A 19,840-nucleotide genomic window follows, 5' to 3' on the forward strand; every position below is an offset into this window, starting at 1 on the left:
TTTTTTTCTCTAATTTTCATCTCAGGGATGGAGACGCACAGCCTTACCCAGCTGGTGTCTCATTCAAAGTCCCAAAACTGCCCATACTTTAGATTTGATTTATTTTAAAGCTTTTTTTTTTTTTTTTTTTTGCTAAATGGGTAAAAGTGATATTTTCAGAATTTATTTTTTTTTAATTAATAAAAATGTTCAAATTTTTAATTGCTAAAATATTGTCATCCTTCACAAATCAAGCAAAAAAAAAAAAAACACAAATGGGTAAAAGTAAACTGAGGTTGAAGAAGCGTATCTACCTACTTTTAGTGAATCAAGGCCTTTTGCATCTTAGTTATTTATTTTTCTATTGTCTAATATGTAAAATTTGCATCTGCCAAGTCAAATTAAGGTGATCATAGATGAAGGTTCAATAGTCAGTTTGCATTATCGGCCTAAATAGCAGAAAATGCACAAAGAGATTCTAAAATGCACAATTTTTTCGCTTTTTAAAACATATTTTGTTTCAATTGTGCGATATGTATTAATGTTTTGATGACCCCCACCCGAATAAATTTGACTAGCCCCAATATTATGTTTTGGATTTGCCATGCCATTATGTTTAATTTTGTATTTGGCTTTTTTTACGCCCCCCCCCCTTTCTCCCCCCCATTTATTAATAAAATTTTTAATCAAAGGCTCTCCGTCAAGACATCAACTCCATCATGTGCAATTCAAGCTTGCAACTGGGAATATCCTGCTCTACAGAGTCTTATCTGTGCCTTTATAGCTCCACAATATGTAGCAATAATTATTTTAAACTGCATAAAGAGAGGAAATAATTGCCGGTATCGCCTAACCTTGTTCTACTTACTCCTCATACTCTGTATTGGAGTATCTTAAATTAACACAATAATTTATTACAATGATTAAACTAAGTCGCGAGAAAAGGTTTCTTCAGAATAACATCCAAAATGACTCACAGTTACCCAGCCATAATCTACTTCCAGGTAAAATGAAAACTTTTTTTCGGTTTTAAAAAAAAGGGAAAAACCTTTAGAAACTTGATGAAAAAAAGTGTGACAAAAAAGTGCAATTCTCCTCCCCCCTCTTTTGTAGGATTGAATGGCTACTCCTGTCGCTGGCCCAGACATCAAACTGTGAAGCAAGAGGGGGGTGAGAGATTTTAGGTGAAGCTCGTGTCCTGTGGAAGGAAGGGTGTGCACAGCTTTAGGGTGAAGGGCAATGAAAATGCTTCAGTTGACATAGTACATCCAGTAAACCAAGTTAAAAAATCCAAATGTGATGGGGAAAATGATCCTAGACCATTTGTCGATGGTGCTGACATCTGTCAGGTCTGGAATCTTAAGCTTTAACTTAGAAGAGCGTCGCCGGAGGCGGCAGTTGGCACGTCCACGTGTGGCTGCTAGAGGAACATGGCGCTCCAGGGGAGTCTGGCCAAAAGTGTCCCCTCTAGATGTTAGCTGCTTGCGGAACTGGATCCCTGAGGTGTCATATGACAGGACGGAGTTCCGGGAATCACCAATACTGCTTCCCATCTCGGCTGACATCAACTCGCTGCTCATGTCAAGGGTGCTAAGAAGAATGTTTCCATACGGGTCAACCTAGAGAAATGGACATGGTTATCATAATCACATAATACATATATGACACATGCTGTTATTTAGCTGAAACATTGTCCATTTTTGCTTTTTCCTGCAGAAGATACAGTTTTATACATGGATTTTACCAAAGTTGACAAAAGGCCTCCCTATGCATGAGCAATTTTTGGGCATTCTATTAAGGTATTAGCCAAGAAGAAACCCTTATTCTGTTTCAATTTTAGTTTCAGTTTTTAACATGTAGCTAACATGAAAAAGTTCTGCCCATGCATGGGGATAGCTTTAAACCGCTTGCAGTGGGCTTACAATGCTGGGAAGGCATCCATTGATGTCTTCCTATGATCTCGCTGCCCGCACACCCATCAGTCAACCCTACGGACAGTGGCGGCTGGTGCTCCATGGGCAGGTGGACCACACCATACCCCCCCCGGACCACACCAGCTCGCCAGCTCACACACCAGCCCCCCCCCCCCATCACCGGCTCACTTACATTAAAGCGGTAAAGATGCCCTGGAACACTCCTGCCTGGCCCCATTAGAAGTCTCCCATCAGCTTCATCTCCAGCGGCTTCCCCTGGCAGCGACGGCTTCCCTGGCGTCTCCTCCCTCCTCCTCCTCCTCATTGGCCAATAGCATGGCCTCTGCTTTTGGCCATTCGGGAAACAGGTTTCATGACCCGCTTCCTGATTGGCCAGGAGGAGGATCCATGTGACAATAGCGAATTTTCATTCGCTATTGTCACACAACTGGGTGGGCTCACTGCGCCCCGAGCCCACCCTTTTTTAGCCTGTGAGAGCTTCTGGCTCTAATCACATGGTTAAAAAATAAATAAATCCCCATTGAACTCCATGCGTCTGGTGCCCCGCATGTAGATTAGTTGGCCGGACGCATGGATGACACACCAGCTGCCACTGCCTATGGACTAAGACTGGGATGCCATTAAAGTTCATGTGCGTGTAAAGGCAGGCGTCCCAATACTTTTGACAATATAGTGTAAGGAGCATAATGTCGTTGTTATAATAGCACAGAGGGGATCTTTTTTGGGTACAAATTTCAAGGAAGCAGAGAGAGACCAAAGTACATTAAATCAGGTTACAAGGGTGAGTCAGTTATAGTGTAAGAAGAAGAGGTCCACAATTCCCAAATTTAGCCCAAACAAAATCAGGTGGCTTCTGTATTCCATTAAAGTTCATGTTGCGTGTAAAGGCAGGCGTCCCAATACTTTTGGTAATATAGTGTATATTTGGCGTGGAGTAAACTTACTGCTTTGGTACCGTTTGAGCTAAGAAACCTCAACGTGTCGATCTGTCTGAGAGGGAAATTCTACATCACTTTGTATAGATTTACTATTGTAAAGGAAAATCTACCTAACTGGACAAAGAAAGAAAAGAAAAACACATGAAAGGGGTTCTTAAAGTTGAACTGGAGGGTGGGGGTGGTTGTAAGGAACCAGGGATGGGTAATTATTAACGGAATAAACTTTAGTTTCAACCACTCGCTGCTTTATCCAATACTAAAAACAAACTTTTTAGCTTTACATACGCTTTTACACTTTCGGAGACCAGTGTTAGCAACGTGTAACGCTCCAGTTCCATGGCAGCTGCTGGCTTTTTTCCAGCATCCTGGTTTTGGCTGAGCTGCACTCTCCCAGTCCACATGCTGGGGGATTCATGTAGACAGCCTCTGGGTGGAGGCCAAACCCGTTTTAATCACTTGCTCACCGCCCTATAACAGTTTTACTGCCACGAGGTGGCAGCTCTGTGCAGGATCATGTATATATATATATACGTGATCCTGCACTTCTGCCTGCAGGGGGCGCGCAGGCGGCTTCTGCTTTGATTCTTTACAGCAAAAGCTGATCTGCGGGTGCCAGGCACTGGATGTCCCCCGGCACCTGCCAATCGTCGGTAAACAACACAGTTTTACACTATGTAAACAAGGCAGATCGCCATTCTGACAGGGAAGAAGGGATAGATTATGTGTTCCTGCAAAGCAGGGACTAGAATTCATCTCTTCCCCTAGTAAGGCATAGAGTACACACAAACTCTGGCTAGGCACACAGTTAACCCTTTGGTTGCCCTAGATGTTTAACCCCTTCTCAAGCCAGTCATTAGTACAGTAACTGTATTAGTACAGTTTTACCACTGATTACTGTATTAGTATCACTGGTTCCTGCAAAGCATCAGCTAGTGTCCGATTGTCCGTCGCAATAAGTCCCGCTATAAGTCACTGATTGCAGCCATTACTAGTATAAAAAAATTAAAAATCCTTAAATATATACCATAGTTTGTAGACGCTATAATGTTCAGATAAACCAATCAATATACGCTTATTGGGATATTATTTTTTTAATGAAGATGTTTTGTAGCAGAAAGTAAAAAAAAATATATATATTTTTTTCAGTTTTTTTTCGTTTATAGCACAAAAAGTAAAAAACGTGATAATCAAATACCAGCAAAAGAAAGCTATATTTGTGGAAAAAAAATTACATACATTTTATTTGGGTACAGAATTGCAAGAGTACCGTATCGCAAAAAGTGGCCTGGTCTTGAAGGCAGGGTAAATCTTCTGGAGGTCAAGTGGTTAAGCCTCCCAAGCCCTTAGTGCCATGCTTGTGATATTGTTTGCAACATGTGCTTTAGGCTGCCTGATTGCCTACCTTGTTCTTGTGCCTTGACCTTTGCCTTCGTCTGATCCTCGCCCTGCCAGCTAGTTTGGATTTCCTTCTTATTGACTTTGGACTACTCTCTGAACTCTGCCTGCCCTGTGACCATGGATTTGACCCTAACTACTCCATGAACTTTGCCAGCCCTGAATCCGGACTGTCATTGGACCAATCTGACTGCCATCAGAAAGTACCTGTTTACTGCGCTTAGCTCACGCCTGCCCTGGCATGATAGTTAGGCACTATAGCATTATGTATAGAACCAGGGGGCAACCAAGTACCGGTAGACCTGCTTGCCTTATGGGAAAGGGGGCTGCTATAGAAGAAGAACATAAAGCCAGCTATAGTGCCTGGCCACCAATAGTAGGGGTATACGTGACAATCAGTGACTCATTTCTCGAAAGCCAAAACTCTGGATCATACAAATTTGTAGCTAACGGAATATCCATGAAATCTGTAGCACCATTTTCTAATAAGGGCCACTTACCTGTTCTCTTAATCTCCGTTCTTCGTAGCGTTGCCGTTCATTAATCGATTTATTTGTTCGCTCGTTTAATTTCTTCTGTTGCTGAGGGCCCCGGCCAAAGAACACGTAATTTACAAAAGCATATTCCAACAAAGCCAGGAAAACAAACACAAAGCATCCCATAAGGTACACATCAATTGCTTTCACGTAGGGGATTTTAGGCAGGGTTTCCCTCAGGTGGGTATTAATCGTTGTCATCGTCAGTACGGTAGTCACTCCTGAAATACAGAAGAAACTCATGAATTAGAGCTGGACTCGTTCACCTCAGACTTGGTTCTAATGCATTTACAATGGCGTTCATCTTCCTTCAAAAGCAGCTCATACGTAATAAAGGCCGAGGCTGTTACCTCTCTGATCACAACGAAAATCACTTAGCTGGCGGTAAACAATGGATACTGAGAAATTCATATCATTTAAAGGTCTTTTTAAAACGTTAATTTGTTAAGAGTCTCAAATATAGCCAACATGTTTCAGGGGAAAAGCCTCCCACTTCTCCAGGGCTTGAGCAGTAGATGCTATTAGAATCACAATAAGATGCATTAGAAGGCTTATGTTAAGGCTAGATAAAGACTATTATCTCTTAATGGCACTAGGACTATTGCTGGCTTTATCAAGCCTTAATATAGATCTTCTATTGCATCTCATCGTGATTCTAACAACATCTAATACGCAAAGCCTGAAGAAGGGGGAAGCTTTCCTCCAGAAACACATTGGTTGTATTTGCTGCTCTTATCCGTAAATGTTTCAAAAGACCTTTAAGTGATAAGAGATTTTGTACTAGGCGCTTCTCAGTACCCATCCCAGTGTTCGTCAGTAGAGGACTGGGAACTTTTGACCTGGGGAGGTGAAAGTACAACCAAGTATCCCTTTCATGGAAGGGACAGTTGAAGAAAGTCTACCATCCAAAGTGTAGCAGTTCTAGTGGTTGGTGGACATGGAGAAAGGGGGATATGTCCTAAAGGATATAGTTTATTGTTTCATTGTCTCTTTTGGCACTTTTCCACTGCAAATACCGGCTCAGCTCCACTCTGCCCTGCTTGGCCCAGCTCGGCTCAGTTTGCTTTTCCTGCGTGGTACGAGTCGGCACGTTTCAGCACTGTATAGGCTCTACTCGACTCAGTTTGCTCTTCCACTAAAGTAGTAAGTAGGTGGGATTACAATGATTCTCTGACCAATCAGTGGCTAGTAGTGACAAACAATCAAGGATGCATGCAAAGGATTGTGGGATATGGTATAGGTACGGCCCGCTTGGAACCCCAACCCAGGTGGTACTGTTTAAGCGAGCCGTACCATGTAGTGGAAAAGCTCCGCTGTACCAAACCGTACCGAACCGTTCTAACACGTACCATGCGGTACCATGCAGTGGAAAAGCATCAAATTGAGCCGTACCATGCAGTGGAAAAGCGTCATTTGTTTATGAAACGCATTGAGATATGACGTTTTTATCAAGTGATAGAACAACTGTATAACATTTTGGTTACAATTTTTTTAACCAATTCCCACCCAGTATCAAAATTTTCAGCTGGCAATTCTTGTTCTTTTGTAGAAGTGATATAAATTGCTATACAGCAGCTTGATCGCTTCTTTAGGCGGCAGAAGGGGGTCCCCCTGCCTTTGTGTTTCTCAGGCTCTTCCGTCCCATCAGGGAGCCCCGGACTGATTTGACCGCCAGCATCCAGTGCACCGAACTGAGAGACAGGAACTGTCTCCAGATCTCACAGGGGGGGAAGAATACCCTTCTTCCACAGGCTACGAAGGGCACAGACCCTCGCGGTAGACGTGGGCCCTCCTTCTTGGCTCATAAGGAGTTTTTTCGTCCCTCGAGGTCAAAGCCCTTCAGGGCCTCCTCTGGAGGATCCAACTGAACTTGGTCTGGCAAGTCAAGAGCGGGCTTCTTCAGATCCGAGGACAAGGCCCCTTCAGATTGAACGTGCGCCCTCACCCGTATCTGGGGTGGGGGAAGTCTTCGCTGGTTCCCAGACTCGTGGACTTCCACAGTACAAGACAAGTGGGTGCATAAAGTCATATGGTCCGGCTACAAGATCGAGTCTAGTTCTTAACCTCTGGAAAGATTTGTTCCTTCCAACGTCTGTCCCCGGTTCACTTACAGGCTCTCTTTGGGACAGTTCAAGACCTTTTACTTCAAGGCTCTGGAGGTAGCTTGCATTCTCAGTTGGGCAGAAGGTTCGTTCCAGCCCTTTCCATCGTACACATTCTTGGAGTGGAAAACTGTCAGGCGGATTACCTCAGTCGGCAGGCATTGGACCAGGGGGAATGGTCTCTTCATTCAGAGGTGTTTCATCAGTTGTGTCTCCTGTGGGGCACCCCTGAGGTGGATCTGTTGGCGTCTTGGCTCAACAGAAAGGGGCAGAGGTTCGTGGCACAGTCACGGGATCCTCCGGCGGACGCCACAGACGCGCTGGTGACCTTGTGGGGCAGTATCGTCTGATTTACGCCTTCCCTCTTCTCAAGCTTCTGCCAAGACTTCTACCCAGGATCAAGGCAGAAGAGATTCTGGTCATATTAGTGGACCTGGACTGGCCTCGCCGGGCTTGGTAGACTGATCTGGTTTGACTTGTTGCCGACGTTCTATGGAAGCTTTCGCCAAGGGAGGATCTTCTGTCCCAAGGGCCAATCTGCCACCCTGCTTTACAGTCGCTGGCTTTGACGGCTTGGCTTCTATCATACATGGAAGACGTACATCGCGTGGTGTGAGTCCCTTGGGGTTCATCCTCACTACTCCTAGGTGGCTTCGATCTTGACCTTCTTTCAGGGGGGGGGGGGGGGTTGAACAGAAATTGGCCTAGAGTACAATCAAAAGCCAGGTGTCAGCTTTGGCGGTCTTCTTTCAACGACCCTTGGCCACACACTCCCTGGTGCGTACCTTTCTTCAGGGTGTTTGCCATTTGGTTCCTCCAGTGCGTTCTTCGTTGTTGCCATGGGACCTCAATTTTTTGCTTTCTGTCCTCAAGAAGTTTACCTTTGAGATTCTTCGGGAGATTCCCTTGTTTACGCTGTCTCAGAAGGTGGGAATGAAGACATTGTGTTGACTGGCGAAATCCTGTCGCTCACCTTACTTGGTGGTTCACAGAGATAAGGTGGTTCTTTGCCCCTGTCCATCATTCCTTCCAAAGGTTTTCTCTGATTTCCATTTGAATGAAGACATTGTGTTGCCTTCCCTGTGTCCCAAGCCAAAACATCCAAAGGAAATTGCCTTGCATGCCTTGGGTGTGGTTCAGGCAATTAGGGCGTACCTGGCAGCTATGGAGTCTTTTAGCAAGTCAGACTCACTATTTGTGCTTACAGATGTTTCTCGGACAGGGTTCGCTTCCTCTGTGACCATTCCCAGATGGATCAGACAGACGGTGACTCAGACCTATTGCATCAGGGGTCAGGTTCCTCCTTTCCCTATCAAGGCGCACTTTACTTGGGCGCTCAGTGCCTCCTGGGCCTTCCGTCATCAAGTGTCAGTGACGCAGGTTTGCAAGGCAGCCACCTGGTCATCGGTGCATACTTTATCAAAGCTCTATAAAGTGGATGTGTTGGCATCTGCCGATGCCTCTTTTGGCCGCAAGGTTTTGCAGGCTGCCTTTTAGAGGACTTGGTCCTCTTTGAGGGTGTATTGTTTTTTTTCAGGTGGGATCCAGTTGTTTTAGTTCAGCCCCCCAAAGAGAAAAATGGGATTTTTGACTTACCGTAAAATCCATTTCTCTGATATTCTTTGACGGACACAGCACCCACACCTCTGTGGAGTTGTATTTTCTCTGACACTGCTTGTAACAGTACCTATAGCAGAGAGAGGGAGTATACCCCCTGGGACTGCCCATAGGCATAGCCAGACTTTTTTTTCTGCCTAGTGTCCTACTTCTGTAGAGGGGTGTTTTAACCCAATGGTTAAGAATATCAGGAGCTGTGTCCGTCAATGAACATCAGAGAAATTGATTTTACAATAAGTCCAAAATCCCTTTTTTTTTTTCCTTGCACGTGATTGGGTATTCGTTGCAAAGTGAAGCTTCACCTCATTTACTAAGCTCTGGAGCAACTGCACTTGCAGAGTGCAACTGCGCTTGCAGAGTGCCACTCCACTTTGCAAAGGGCATAGTCTATTTTTTCCTTTGGTAAATCAACTATAAGTTGTGTGGTCCTGGACGCTGCTCACCAACAACCGTGATGTCCTACTGGATCCTTTGAAGGAGATTACTTGAAAATTGAAAGGATGGGAGCACCACACTAGTTTGTACAGTCCATACATTTTTAATTCAGCAATAAATCCAATGTGTTTCGGAGGCTCAATACTTCCCCTTCTTCAATAGGCGGTGACGATTTCTTTCCTGCAACCACCAGTTGCTGGAAAGAAATTTGCTCCATTCCCCCATCAACACAGACAGTGCTGACAGGGGAATCCCTCCTACCAAGCATTGTCTGCTCCCGGCCGGGGTGGGAGGGAGAGGACAGTGATTATCGCTAGTGGCTATAGCAGCCGCTTGCGATAATCACAAGCAAATCCGACAGGCTGGTTGTACCCAACTTGATTAATCCAATAATGGTTTGGAAAATAAATTAATGGTTTGGATCTCAGCCGGTTCAAACCATGTATGGTCGGCATAAGTTGGAATCCATGTAGACATGCACAGATCATGCAAGTGCTTAGACAAAGATTGCCCATCTAGATAGGCTATCTTTGTCCAAGTGCCTGCATAATATACCGTTGAGCCCCCAAAACGCACTTGCTTTTGTTTGCAGAATAAAAATCTTTTATGGTCTGTATGAACTAGTGTGGCACTACTGTCCTTTTAATGGTATAGGGATGATGGTACACCCTATGAGCCAATGAATTCCTGGATATCAAGCATAATAATTGTCTATTCCAGTATAAATAATGGTTTATTGTGATGCACCTTCACATCTTCCAGCATCACCTTCCTTTGTGGCTCTTGGAAATTCAGTCACATGATATTTCAATGCCTCAAAGGAACTCCTGGAAGACATCCTTCTGCTGGAAGCTGCGGTCACAGATATAAAATGGGGAGCAGGTAGCTATGTAACATCCGCCGTGCGTCATTTCCTACATTTTCTGCTCTGATCAGACTTTGAATGGTGAAATATCTCCATTCAGGGCCACCAGCCAAACATGCCTTGGAAAATTCCCCTCCCAGTCCTCCCATGGCTGTACCGTATTATTCTACCTGAAGTTTTCTTTTATATAAGCTTTTTATTTTTCTTTCCTTTTTTTCTTCTTTCCTTTTTCCTTTATTTTCTTTTTTTCCCCTCTTTTTTTTCTTTTTCTTTTCTTTTTTTTTTTTTTCTATATATTTTTATTGAAATTTTCATCATAAAAATTTACAGAGAGAAAAAAAATAAAAAAGACAAAGCTTAGGTAAGTAATAGAGCCCATACTTGCAACAAAAAAAGGATACAATTAACAACATGGATAAGGTTGTTAAAAAAATATTAATATTAGATACCAAAAACCAAAATAAAATATATAACATGGAGGCTTGAGAGGGAATTATAGGGAGAAAAAGAAAAGCTTTTTTTTAGTGATACCTTTTTTTTTTAATACATACCTAGCGCCACCCTAGCTGCAGAGGCATCATAGTTGATCCAGAAGGATACCCAAGACAGTATGGTAATCAAGACAGATGGCATATAGGTCTGAAGAATGAAATATCCAATGTTCCTCTTAATACGAAAACTCAGTGACAAACGGGGATAGGAACCTGGGGAACAGAATAGGTGGTAGAAACGGTTATGTATTATATAGAGAAGATTATTTTAGCTTTGTCTCAATTTTAATTCTCTCCTATATATTTTACATTTCCAGATGGAGTATGGAGGGGTTAGATCCCCTGTAAGATGTTATTGCTATTTCCCCCCTCCGCCAGGGCCCCCTCACTAAGGCATGCCCTAGGCTCACCTGGGTCCCTGCAGCCTTCGGGATGGAAAGCCAAAGGGAGACCCAAAATCTCAATTTCTCCCCTGGGGCACTTGAACCTAGAAGTGCTAAGCTCTGAGCACTTCCAGGTTCAGAACTGTCAGATCCTGGCTGCTGTGGCCAGAATAACAACAGATTGGCTACTACTGCATTCAACTTATTTAGACAAAGTATATAAGAGGCATGAGGAGCATAGCAAAAGCCCTGTAAGATGTTTGCCTAAGTGCAATAGAGAAGATTTGTGAAAGCCACACAGCTGTTGGATCAGAGAAGTAGAAGTCAGAAGGGAGGCTGGGGCATAAAATGACACGCAGGTCTGGTGTATTGCTTTGGTAGGGCAAGAAACCTGATTTTTCTCTGCTGCATTTAAAGAATGACTCCACTTTTGTTGGTGAAAAAAAAAATCCACTCTGGGTGATCTATATACACTGCAGGGATTTTTAGCAAACTTTGTAGCAGATTCCTACTTGTTTCTGCTCTGAAGAAATATCTGTATGTTTCCTCATGTCCATTGCAGACTTATTCTGAATGGGAGGGTCTGGTTCATTCTAGTCACCTGGTGCACTCTCAGTGTTCTGATGAGAAAAGCTGCAGGGTCTGGAACCCCCCCTAAAAATATTTAACCTATGGGGAGTATCTCACCAAAACTGAAAATTTTATTGCAGTGGATGCCTAAAATCTGACTTGTATCTTGGTGAAGGCTTCTGGGAAAATCAGTGAGCCAATCACACAGGAAATTACATTTCTAGGGGGCCTTCTGTACACTGCAGCACAACCCACAAGCTGTTTCTCTCTTTTCCAACCTAAGCTCTGTTGTACAGAGGATTGCAAGAGGTTGATACTATTTCAGGTACTTAACACTGGTCGCGTTCGCGTTAAAAAAAAAATACTACAGAGCTGAAATCATTTGTATTGTGTTTCTGTTGTGTTTGGCTTTAAATATTTATTTTCAAATTAAAGATTTTTATTTTTAGATATTAAAATTACAAAAAAAAGAAAAAATTGCTTATTAAACGTCTAAATATTCTAATTTAAAATAAAATTGGCCAAAACAGGTTACTGTTTTCTTTTATGGTGGCCACACATGCTTCGTTAAATGACCAAATTTCTGATCAGTCTCTTCTGTTCGAAATAAACAATCTATAGTCAACTACCCATTCGATCGATATGCACACAGGGAAGTAGATGTTGATTGATCAAAACACTGTTTTGACCATGTTATCATAACCTGATCAATATAAATATGATCATATTAACCCCTCACTGCCCACCCTGTGGTCCCTTTAAACAACACTCGGGCTGGTGGGAAGGATTGGTGACTATGTGACCATTGTGATTGGCTGTCACAGTGGCCTTTTGGCTATGATCAAGGGTAGTATCTGTTCTTATCAGTGTCCAGTAGGGGTGCTACGCCGTCATTCCGGCCTTAAAGCAGAACTGCTTGTATGCCTTATTTAAAGGCAGATGGATTTCAGGAAGTAATTGCTACATGAATCATCTGCCCTTACTCAAGATGGCCACAGCTAGAAATGCCTTTTCAAAGTGATTTCTCAACAAAATAATACAAGTAGACATGGATGGAGGGGGGTTTGACTTGAATATTAAAAATAAATTAAATAGCATCTTTGGTGCTCAGATGCAGTGTAGTTCCACTTTAAGGAGGACGGGAGTGGCTGGCTGTATGGTATCCCTGCTGGTATGATGGGGGCTCTGAAGGCTAGTACCGGCTGGAACAGAAACTCAGGAGCCCTCAGGCTGTCGGGGCATGGGAGTAATTCCCCCCGGTGAAAATGGATGGGCCCAGTTCTTCCTGATTTGAATGGGTCTACCTTGTCTGGCCGTGGGCTGGCAAGGCAGAGAGTCTAAGTTGTCTGTGCCCCCTGGGAATGGTGTCCCTAGGGGTGCTCTTAGTAACACTTGGTTGTGGGACCCCACTGTGTGAACCAGCACATGGTCAAAGCATCAAAAGATTTTTCTGCACTGTGCCTTGATAGGCTAGGCCTTTTGGCTAAGTCCGGGCAATTTTTGCTACCAGGCCTCAGGGCCCAGCCACTTTTTATGTATTTCATTTATTTTTTCTCCTCATGTTTGTCACCTTTTAATTTTTGTGTGTGTTTTTTTTTCACTGGTTGGAGGGTGTAAGTCCTTGGGCTTGCCCTGAAGTCTAGGGGCAGGATGTGTGGCCATTAGGTTCCTTCCTCCCCTGAACATGGGTAGCCTCTCTTCGGGAGAGCCCCTCGACATAGTACTTGCTGGTTGGCTTTGGCTGGCTAGGAGGAGAGGTGTCCGCTAGGGCTTTTGGCTAGGTTGACCAAGTTCGTAGCTTTGTCCCTGTCAGGAGCCTTGCGCCCTGGGGGCTCAGGGAAAGGTCTTACCCCTTCAGGGGATGGTCTCTCTTCGGGAGAGCCCCTCGACCTAGTACTATCTGTGGTTGGCTCGGTGGTTGGCTCGGGAAGCAGACGCCTATTGATCATTAGTGTGGACTGACGGCTCTCTATGATTGGATAGCGTAACTACTGCACTCCCAGAACAGAAATATCAGCCTCCCATGGTCACAAATGCACAGTGTGTGATCATTCAAGACCACTCTTTTGCCACCACGTGTGTAACACGGGCAGCAACAGGCTAATTTGTTTGATTTTCAAATGAGACAGAAAAAAAATGGATAAAATACATAAATTTTTTTTTTTTTGTCATCTCTTCTCTATTTCAGTGTTCTTACCAGTTGTAAATACAACTTTCTTAGTAACCAGTCTGGTTTCAATAATAGTGAATTGGGGCAATTCCAAGGCAGACACCCCTGTCACGGCCACTTCTTCGCCCCCCTGCCAGAAAAATTCTATGTCGTCCGTTGTGTAACCATCTGCAGAAAAAGAAAAAAAGATTCAGCATCCCGAAATGTTGTATGTATGAATGTAGACACCCTCCATGGTACCACTGTATGTATGAATGTAGCCATCCTCCATGGTCATACGATATATATACAAGAGGAGCCACCCTCTATGGTCCCACTGTATGTATTTAGCCACCCTCCTTGGCCCCTCTCTATGTATGCATGTAGCAACCATCCATGGTCCCACTGTATGTATGAATGTAGTCACCCTCCATGGTCCCACTGTATGTATGATTGTAGCCACCCACCATGGTCCCACTGTATGTATGTAGTCACCCTCCATGGTACCACTGTATGTATGATTGTAGCCACCCACCATGGTCCCACTGTATGTATGAATGTAGCTACATTCTATGGTCCCACTCTATGTATGAATCTAGCTACCCTCTATGGCCCACTGTATATATGAATGTAGCCAATCTCCATGGTTACACTGTATGTATGAATGTAGCCACCCTCCATGGTCCCACTGTATGTATGAATGTAGCCACCCACCATGGTCCCACTTTATGTATGTAGCAACCCTCCATGGTCCCACTCTATGTATGAATGTAGCAACCCTCCATGGTCCCACTGTATGCAAGAATGTAGTCACCCTCCATGGTCCCACTGTATGTATGTAGCTACCCTCCATGGTCCCACTCTATGTATGAATGTAGCAACCCTCCATGGTCCCACTGTATGTATGATTGTAGCTACCCACCATGGTCCCACTGTATGTATGTAGCTACCCTCCATGGTCCCACTCTATGTATGAATGTAGCAACCCTCCATGGCCCCACTGTATGTATGATTGTAGACACCCACCATGGTCCCACTGTATGTATGTGGCCACCCTCCATGGCCCCACTCTATATATGAATGTAGAAACCCTCCATGGTCCCACTGTATGTATGAATGTAGTCACCCTCAATGGTCCCACTGTATGTATGTAGCCACCCTCCATGGTCCCACTGTATGTAAGAATGTAGTCACCCTCAATGGTCCCACTGTATGTATGTAGCCACCCTCCATGGTCCCACTGTATGTAAGAATGTAGTCACCCTCCATGGTCCCACTGTATGTTGAGGCTCTGAGGAAGGGGCTAAGCCTCGAAACGCGTAAGCCTTTCCAGCTTCAGGGGATGGTACACTCTTTGATCTCAATGCTGATGACAACGTACCAATTTGATATGCTTTTTTCAAGAACTCGTTTGTGACTATTTTTATACCTTTTATTTGAATAAACCTTTTTAGAGGATAATGCACTAGGCCGGTGTGCCTTTGTGTTTGTTTTGTCGTTTTCATGTAGCTACCCTCCATGGTCACACTGTATGTATGAATGTAGCACCCTCCATGGTCCCACTGTATGTATGTAGCCACCCTCCATGGTCTCCATGTATGTATGAATGTAGCCACCCTCCATGGTCCCACTATATGTATGAATGTAAAAAGGGGGGTTATATACCAGCGCTATGGAGTTTCAGTACAAAATCAATTTTTTGTGGTGTAAGCTGCCTCCAACCTACCTCTGAGGTAGTAGAGTTAGAAAAATGCAAGAAATGTTGGACCGGGCGCTACCACTTTAAATAGTATTGTGCAAATATGTGCTGTAAAAGTGCATGTGTTGCAATCAACAAAGTGAAAAGTGCTACGTGCCGTTTAAAACCAACAATAGGTATTGACCTGGGCTGTGCTTATTGTGCCATATTTAAAATGTCATATACCATACATTTATAAAAAGTGCCAAGTGCTGATAAAACCAAGTGCCACGTGTTGTGATCCGTGCTAAAACAATATATGGCGCCGGCGGATGTTCCACCAAGAAAAGCACCGCTGCTTACCGCACTCTTAAGCCTTTGACTCGACACTTCTTGGTCACTACAACAAAGAATAAACCTCCATTGCGTAGCATTTGTTGTATAAAGCGAAAATATTTAGCATCCACTCACAGTTTGGGGAGTTCACGATCAGCTTGAATGGTGTTCGCCGGGTCGCTTCCGCGTTCCACTGGCTCAAAACACCAAAACCGGAGGTGACGTATTGACGTACACAAACCACGCCCTACGCGTTTCGTCATACGACGTCCCATTTCTTGCATTTTTCTATATGTATGAATGTAGACACCCTCCATGGTCCCACTGTATGTATGTAGCCACCCTCCATGGTCTCCATGTATGTATGAATGTAACCACCCTCCATTGTCCCACTATATGCATGAATGTAGCACCCTCCATGGTCCCACTATTTGTATGAATGTAGCCACCCTCCATGGTCCCACTAAATGTGTGATTGTAGCCACCCTCCATGGTCCCACTATATGTATGATTGTAGCCACCATCCATGGACCTACTGTATGCATGGATTTAGCCACCCTCTATGGTCTTACTGTATGTATGAATGTAGCCACCCTTCATGGTCTCGCTGTATGCAAGGTTGTAGTCATCCCCATTGTAACACTTTCGAAACCCTTCTCAAACACGCTGTAAACGCCATAGGGATGCTTGTAATGCGTTTGCAGTGCGTTTACATTAACGTAATTGGAAGCGTTTGGAAAGTGACAAAGCCTGGCAAATGACACATGTTGGGTCCATTTTGACGCGAGGCAACGCTAACGCAACCATGTGGGTGCTGCAATGCACACATTTTTGACAGGCCTACGCGGAGCTTCAAAAGTGCTAATGACTTAAACAGTGTAAAGAGTAAATGAGGCTTTCCAATCACTCCAATACCAAATGTTAAACGCAAAGCGTTTTTAAAAGTGCTTTCGAGCGACATTTGTTATGTCATCGTATTTACTGATGAGAATGTTCGCTCAGATGCCCATATAAATGTTCGTTCGAAAGTCTAGCAGTGTATGGCCAGCTTAAGACATATAGGAAAATCAAAGCAGTTCCATTTGGATCTAATAGCCTCCTGAAAAAGGGGGTTTAATAAAGAAATGTCATCCTTCATGACAACACTCACAGCTTTCTATCTCCAGGGTGCAGTTCTGCTGGTCCAGGGGATATCTGCGGAGATCCATCATACAGGCTGCAGTTGTTGTAATTCTGTGAACAAAGAATATGTTCGTTTATCAAGTTCTGACTTTTTTTTTTTGAGCATTTTTTACTGGTGTTTCAGTCATAGGTGTGCACCCTAAAGCTCAAACAAACATACACTATATTGTCAAAAGTATTGGGACGCCTGCCTTTACACACACATAAACTTTAATGGCATCCCAGTCTTAGTCCGTAGGGCTCAATATTGAGTTGGCCCACCCTTTGCAGTTATAACAACTTCAACTCTTCTGGGAAGGCTTTCCACAGGGTTTAGGAGTGTGTCTATGGGAATGTTTGACCATTCTTCCAGAAGCACATTTATGAGGTCAGGCACCGATGTGGAGGAGAAGGCCTGGCTCACAGTCTCTACTCTAATTCATCCCAAAAGTGTTCTATCGGGTTGAGGTCAGGACTCTGTGCAGGTCAGTCAAGTTCCTCCACCCCAAACTCGCTCATCAATGTCTTTATGGACCTTGCTTTGTGCTTTTTGTACACCAAGGATGGGGGACTGTTCCGTCCACTGATACCTACCCCTGATACCGACAATGGGGCACTATGACTCCTTCCTCCCACTGACACCAATGATGGGCACTGTTCCTTCTGCTGATACCAACCCTTGATACCAACAATAGGGTACTATTCTTCCTTTTTCCCACTGACACCAAGGATAGGGCGCTGTTCCTTCCGCTAATACCAACCCCTAATACCAACAATGGGGCACTATTCCTCCTCCTTCCCACTGACACCAAGGCTGGGGCACTGTTCCTTCCCCTGATACCAACAATGGGGTACTATTCCTCCTTCTTCCCACTGACACCAAGGATGGGGCACTGTTTCTTCCCCTGATACCAATAGGGCACTATTCCTCCTCCTTCCCACTGACACCAAGGATGGGGCACTGTTCCTTCCCCTGATACCAATAGGGCACTATTCATCCTTCTTCCTACTGACACCAAGGCTGGGACACGTTCCTTCTCCTGATACCAACAATAGGCCACTATTCCTCCTTCTTCCCACTGACACCGAGGATGGGGCACTGTACCTTCCCCTGATACCAATAGGGCACTATTCCTCCTCCTTCCCACTGACACCAAGGATGGGGCACTGTTCCTTCCCCTGATACCAATAGGGCACTATTCCTCCTTCTTTCCCTGACACCAAGGATGGGACATGTTCCTTCCCCTGATACTAACAATGGGGTACTATTCCTCCTTCTTCCCACTGACACCAAGGATGGGGCACTGTTTCTTCCCCTGATACCAATAGGGCACTATTCCTCCTTCTTCCTACTGACACCAAGGCTGGGACACGTTCCTTCTCCTGATACCAACAATAGGCCACTATTCCTCCTTCTTTCCACTGACACCGAGAATGGGGCACTGTACCTTCCCCTGATACCAATAGGGCACTATTCCTCCTTCTTCCCACTGACACCAAGACTGGGACATGTTCCTTCCCCTGATACCAACAATGGGGCACTATTCCTCCTCCTTCCCACTGACACCAAGGATGGGCACTGTTCCTTCCACTAATACCGACCTTCGATACCATTAATAGGGCACTATTAATAGGGCACTATTCCTCCTTCTTCCCACTGACACCAAGGATGGGGCACTGTTCCTTCCCCTGATACCAAGAATGGGGCACTATTCCTTCCCCTGATACCAAGAATGGGGCACTATTCCTCCTTCTTCCCACTGACACCAAGGATGGGGCACCGTTCCTTCCCCTGATACCAAGAATGGGGCACTATTCCTCCTTCTTCCCACTGACACCAAGGATGGGGCACTGTTTCTTCCCCTGATACCAACAATAGGGCAATATTGCTCCTTCTTCCCACTGACACCAAGGATGGGGCACTGTTCCTTCCCCTGATACCAACAATGGGGCACTATTCCTCCTCCTTCCCACTGACACCAAGGATGGGGCACTGTCCCTTCCCCTGATACCAACAATAGAGTACTATTCCTCCTCCTTACCGCTGACACCAAGGATGGGGCATTGTTCCTTCCGCTGATACCAACCCCTGATACCAACAATAGGGTACTATTCTTCCTTCTTCCCACTGACACCAAGGATGGGCACTGTTCCTTCCCCTGATACCAACAATGGGGCACGTTTCCTCCTTTTTTTTCTATTTTTATTTATTGATTTGTTCATTTAATTATGGAAAATGAATTACAAGGCAAGAAAATTAGCAGAAATGTTTGTTTTGCCTGTTTTTCGTCTCTGGGACAGGAAATGAAGGAAGATTTCTCCTAAAGTAGAAATAAAGGCAAAAATGTTTCCTTTTTGATAACTAAGAAATAGTTATAACCCCTATCAAGTTTTTTTTTTTTTGCTATCTACACCCCATTGGGGAGATTTGCCTTCACCTCCTGTCCCATAGCCAAACAAGAAATGAGAGGAAATCCCTGCAAAGTGAGGGAATCCTGAACTAGTGTCCCCTTTGGAAGATTTCCCCTCTATTCCTGTTCTGGTGACAATGGAAAATATTGGCTTTTCCTTTATTTTTACTCTGGTTAATAAGGTTAAAACAGGACAGCTAGAGAAGGGAAATTGCCCTAACGGGGGCACAGACAGCAATAAAAACCTGACAGAGGTTCTAATCTCTCTTCACCCCATCTAATACTAAAAAAAAAAAAGTTTTGTTCTTAGTTGTACTTTTACTGCTTGCCGACCGCACTGTTGGGGCACTGTTCCTTCCTCTGATACCAAGAATAGGGTACTATTCCTCCTTCTTCCCACTGACACCAAGGAAGGGGCACTGTTCCTTCCACTAATACCAACCTTTGATACTAATAATAGGGCACTATTCCTCCTCCTTCCCGCTGACACCAAGGATGGGGCACTGTTCCTTCCACTAATACCAACCTTCGATACCATTAATAGGGCACTATTCCTCCTTCTTCCCACTGACACCAAGGATGGGGCACTGTTCCTTCCCCTGATACCAAGAATGGGGCACTATTCCTTCCCCTGATACCAAGAATGGGGCACTATTCCTCCTTCTTCCCACTGACACCAAGGATGGGGCACCGTTCCTTCCCCTGATACCAAGAATGGGGCACTATTCCTCCTTCTTCCCACTGACACCAAGGATGGGGCACTGTTTCTTCCCCTGATACCAACAATAGGGCAATATTGCTCCTTCTTCCCACTGACACCAAGGATGGGGCACTGTTCCTTCCCCTGATACCAACAATGG

The 19,840-nt window shown here is 44.5% G+C and overlaps 1 protein-coding gene across 1 annotated transcript in view; it reads right to left on the reverse strand.

The window, feature by feature from the left end:
* Window positions 1-442: 442 nt before the first annotated feature.
* Window positions 443-19,840, reverse strand: part of LOC309559554 (gamma-aminobutyric acid receptor subunit beta-4-like) — a 218,524-nt gene continuing 199,126 nt past the window's right edge. Inside the window, exons 5-9 of the mRNA XM_082262856.1 lie at window positions 16,559-16,641; window positions 13,443-13,583; window positions 10,353-10,505; window positions 4,747-5,003; window positions 443-1,598 (exon numbers count right to left, since the gene is read on the reverse strand). Coding sequence (XP_082118982.1) covers window positions 1,230-1,598; window positions 4,747-5,003; window positions 10,353-10,505; window positions 13,443-13,583; window positions 16,559-16,641 — 1,003 coding nt within the window. The 3' untranslated portion in view covers window positions 443-1,229. The remainder of the gene's footprint in view (window positions 1,599-4,746; window positions 5,004-10,352; window positions 10,506-13,442; window positions 13,584-16,558; window positions 16,642-19,840) is intronic.

Source organism: Pelophylax lessonae (assembly GCF_965119305.1).
Source record: "Pelophylax lessonae genome assembly, chromosome: 7".
NCBI lineage: Eukaryota > Metazoa > Chordata > Amphibia > Anura > Ranidae > Pelophylax > Pelophylax lessonae.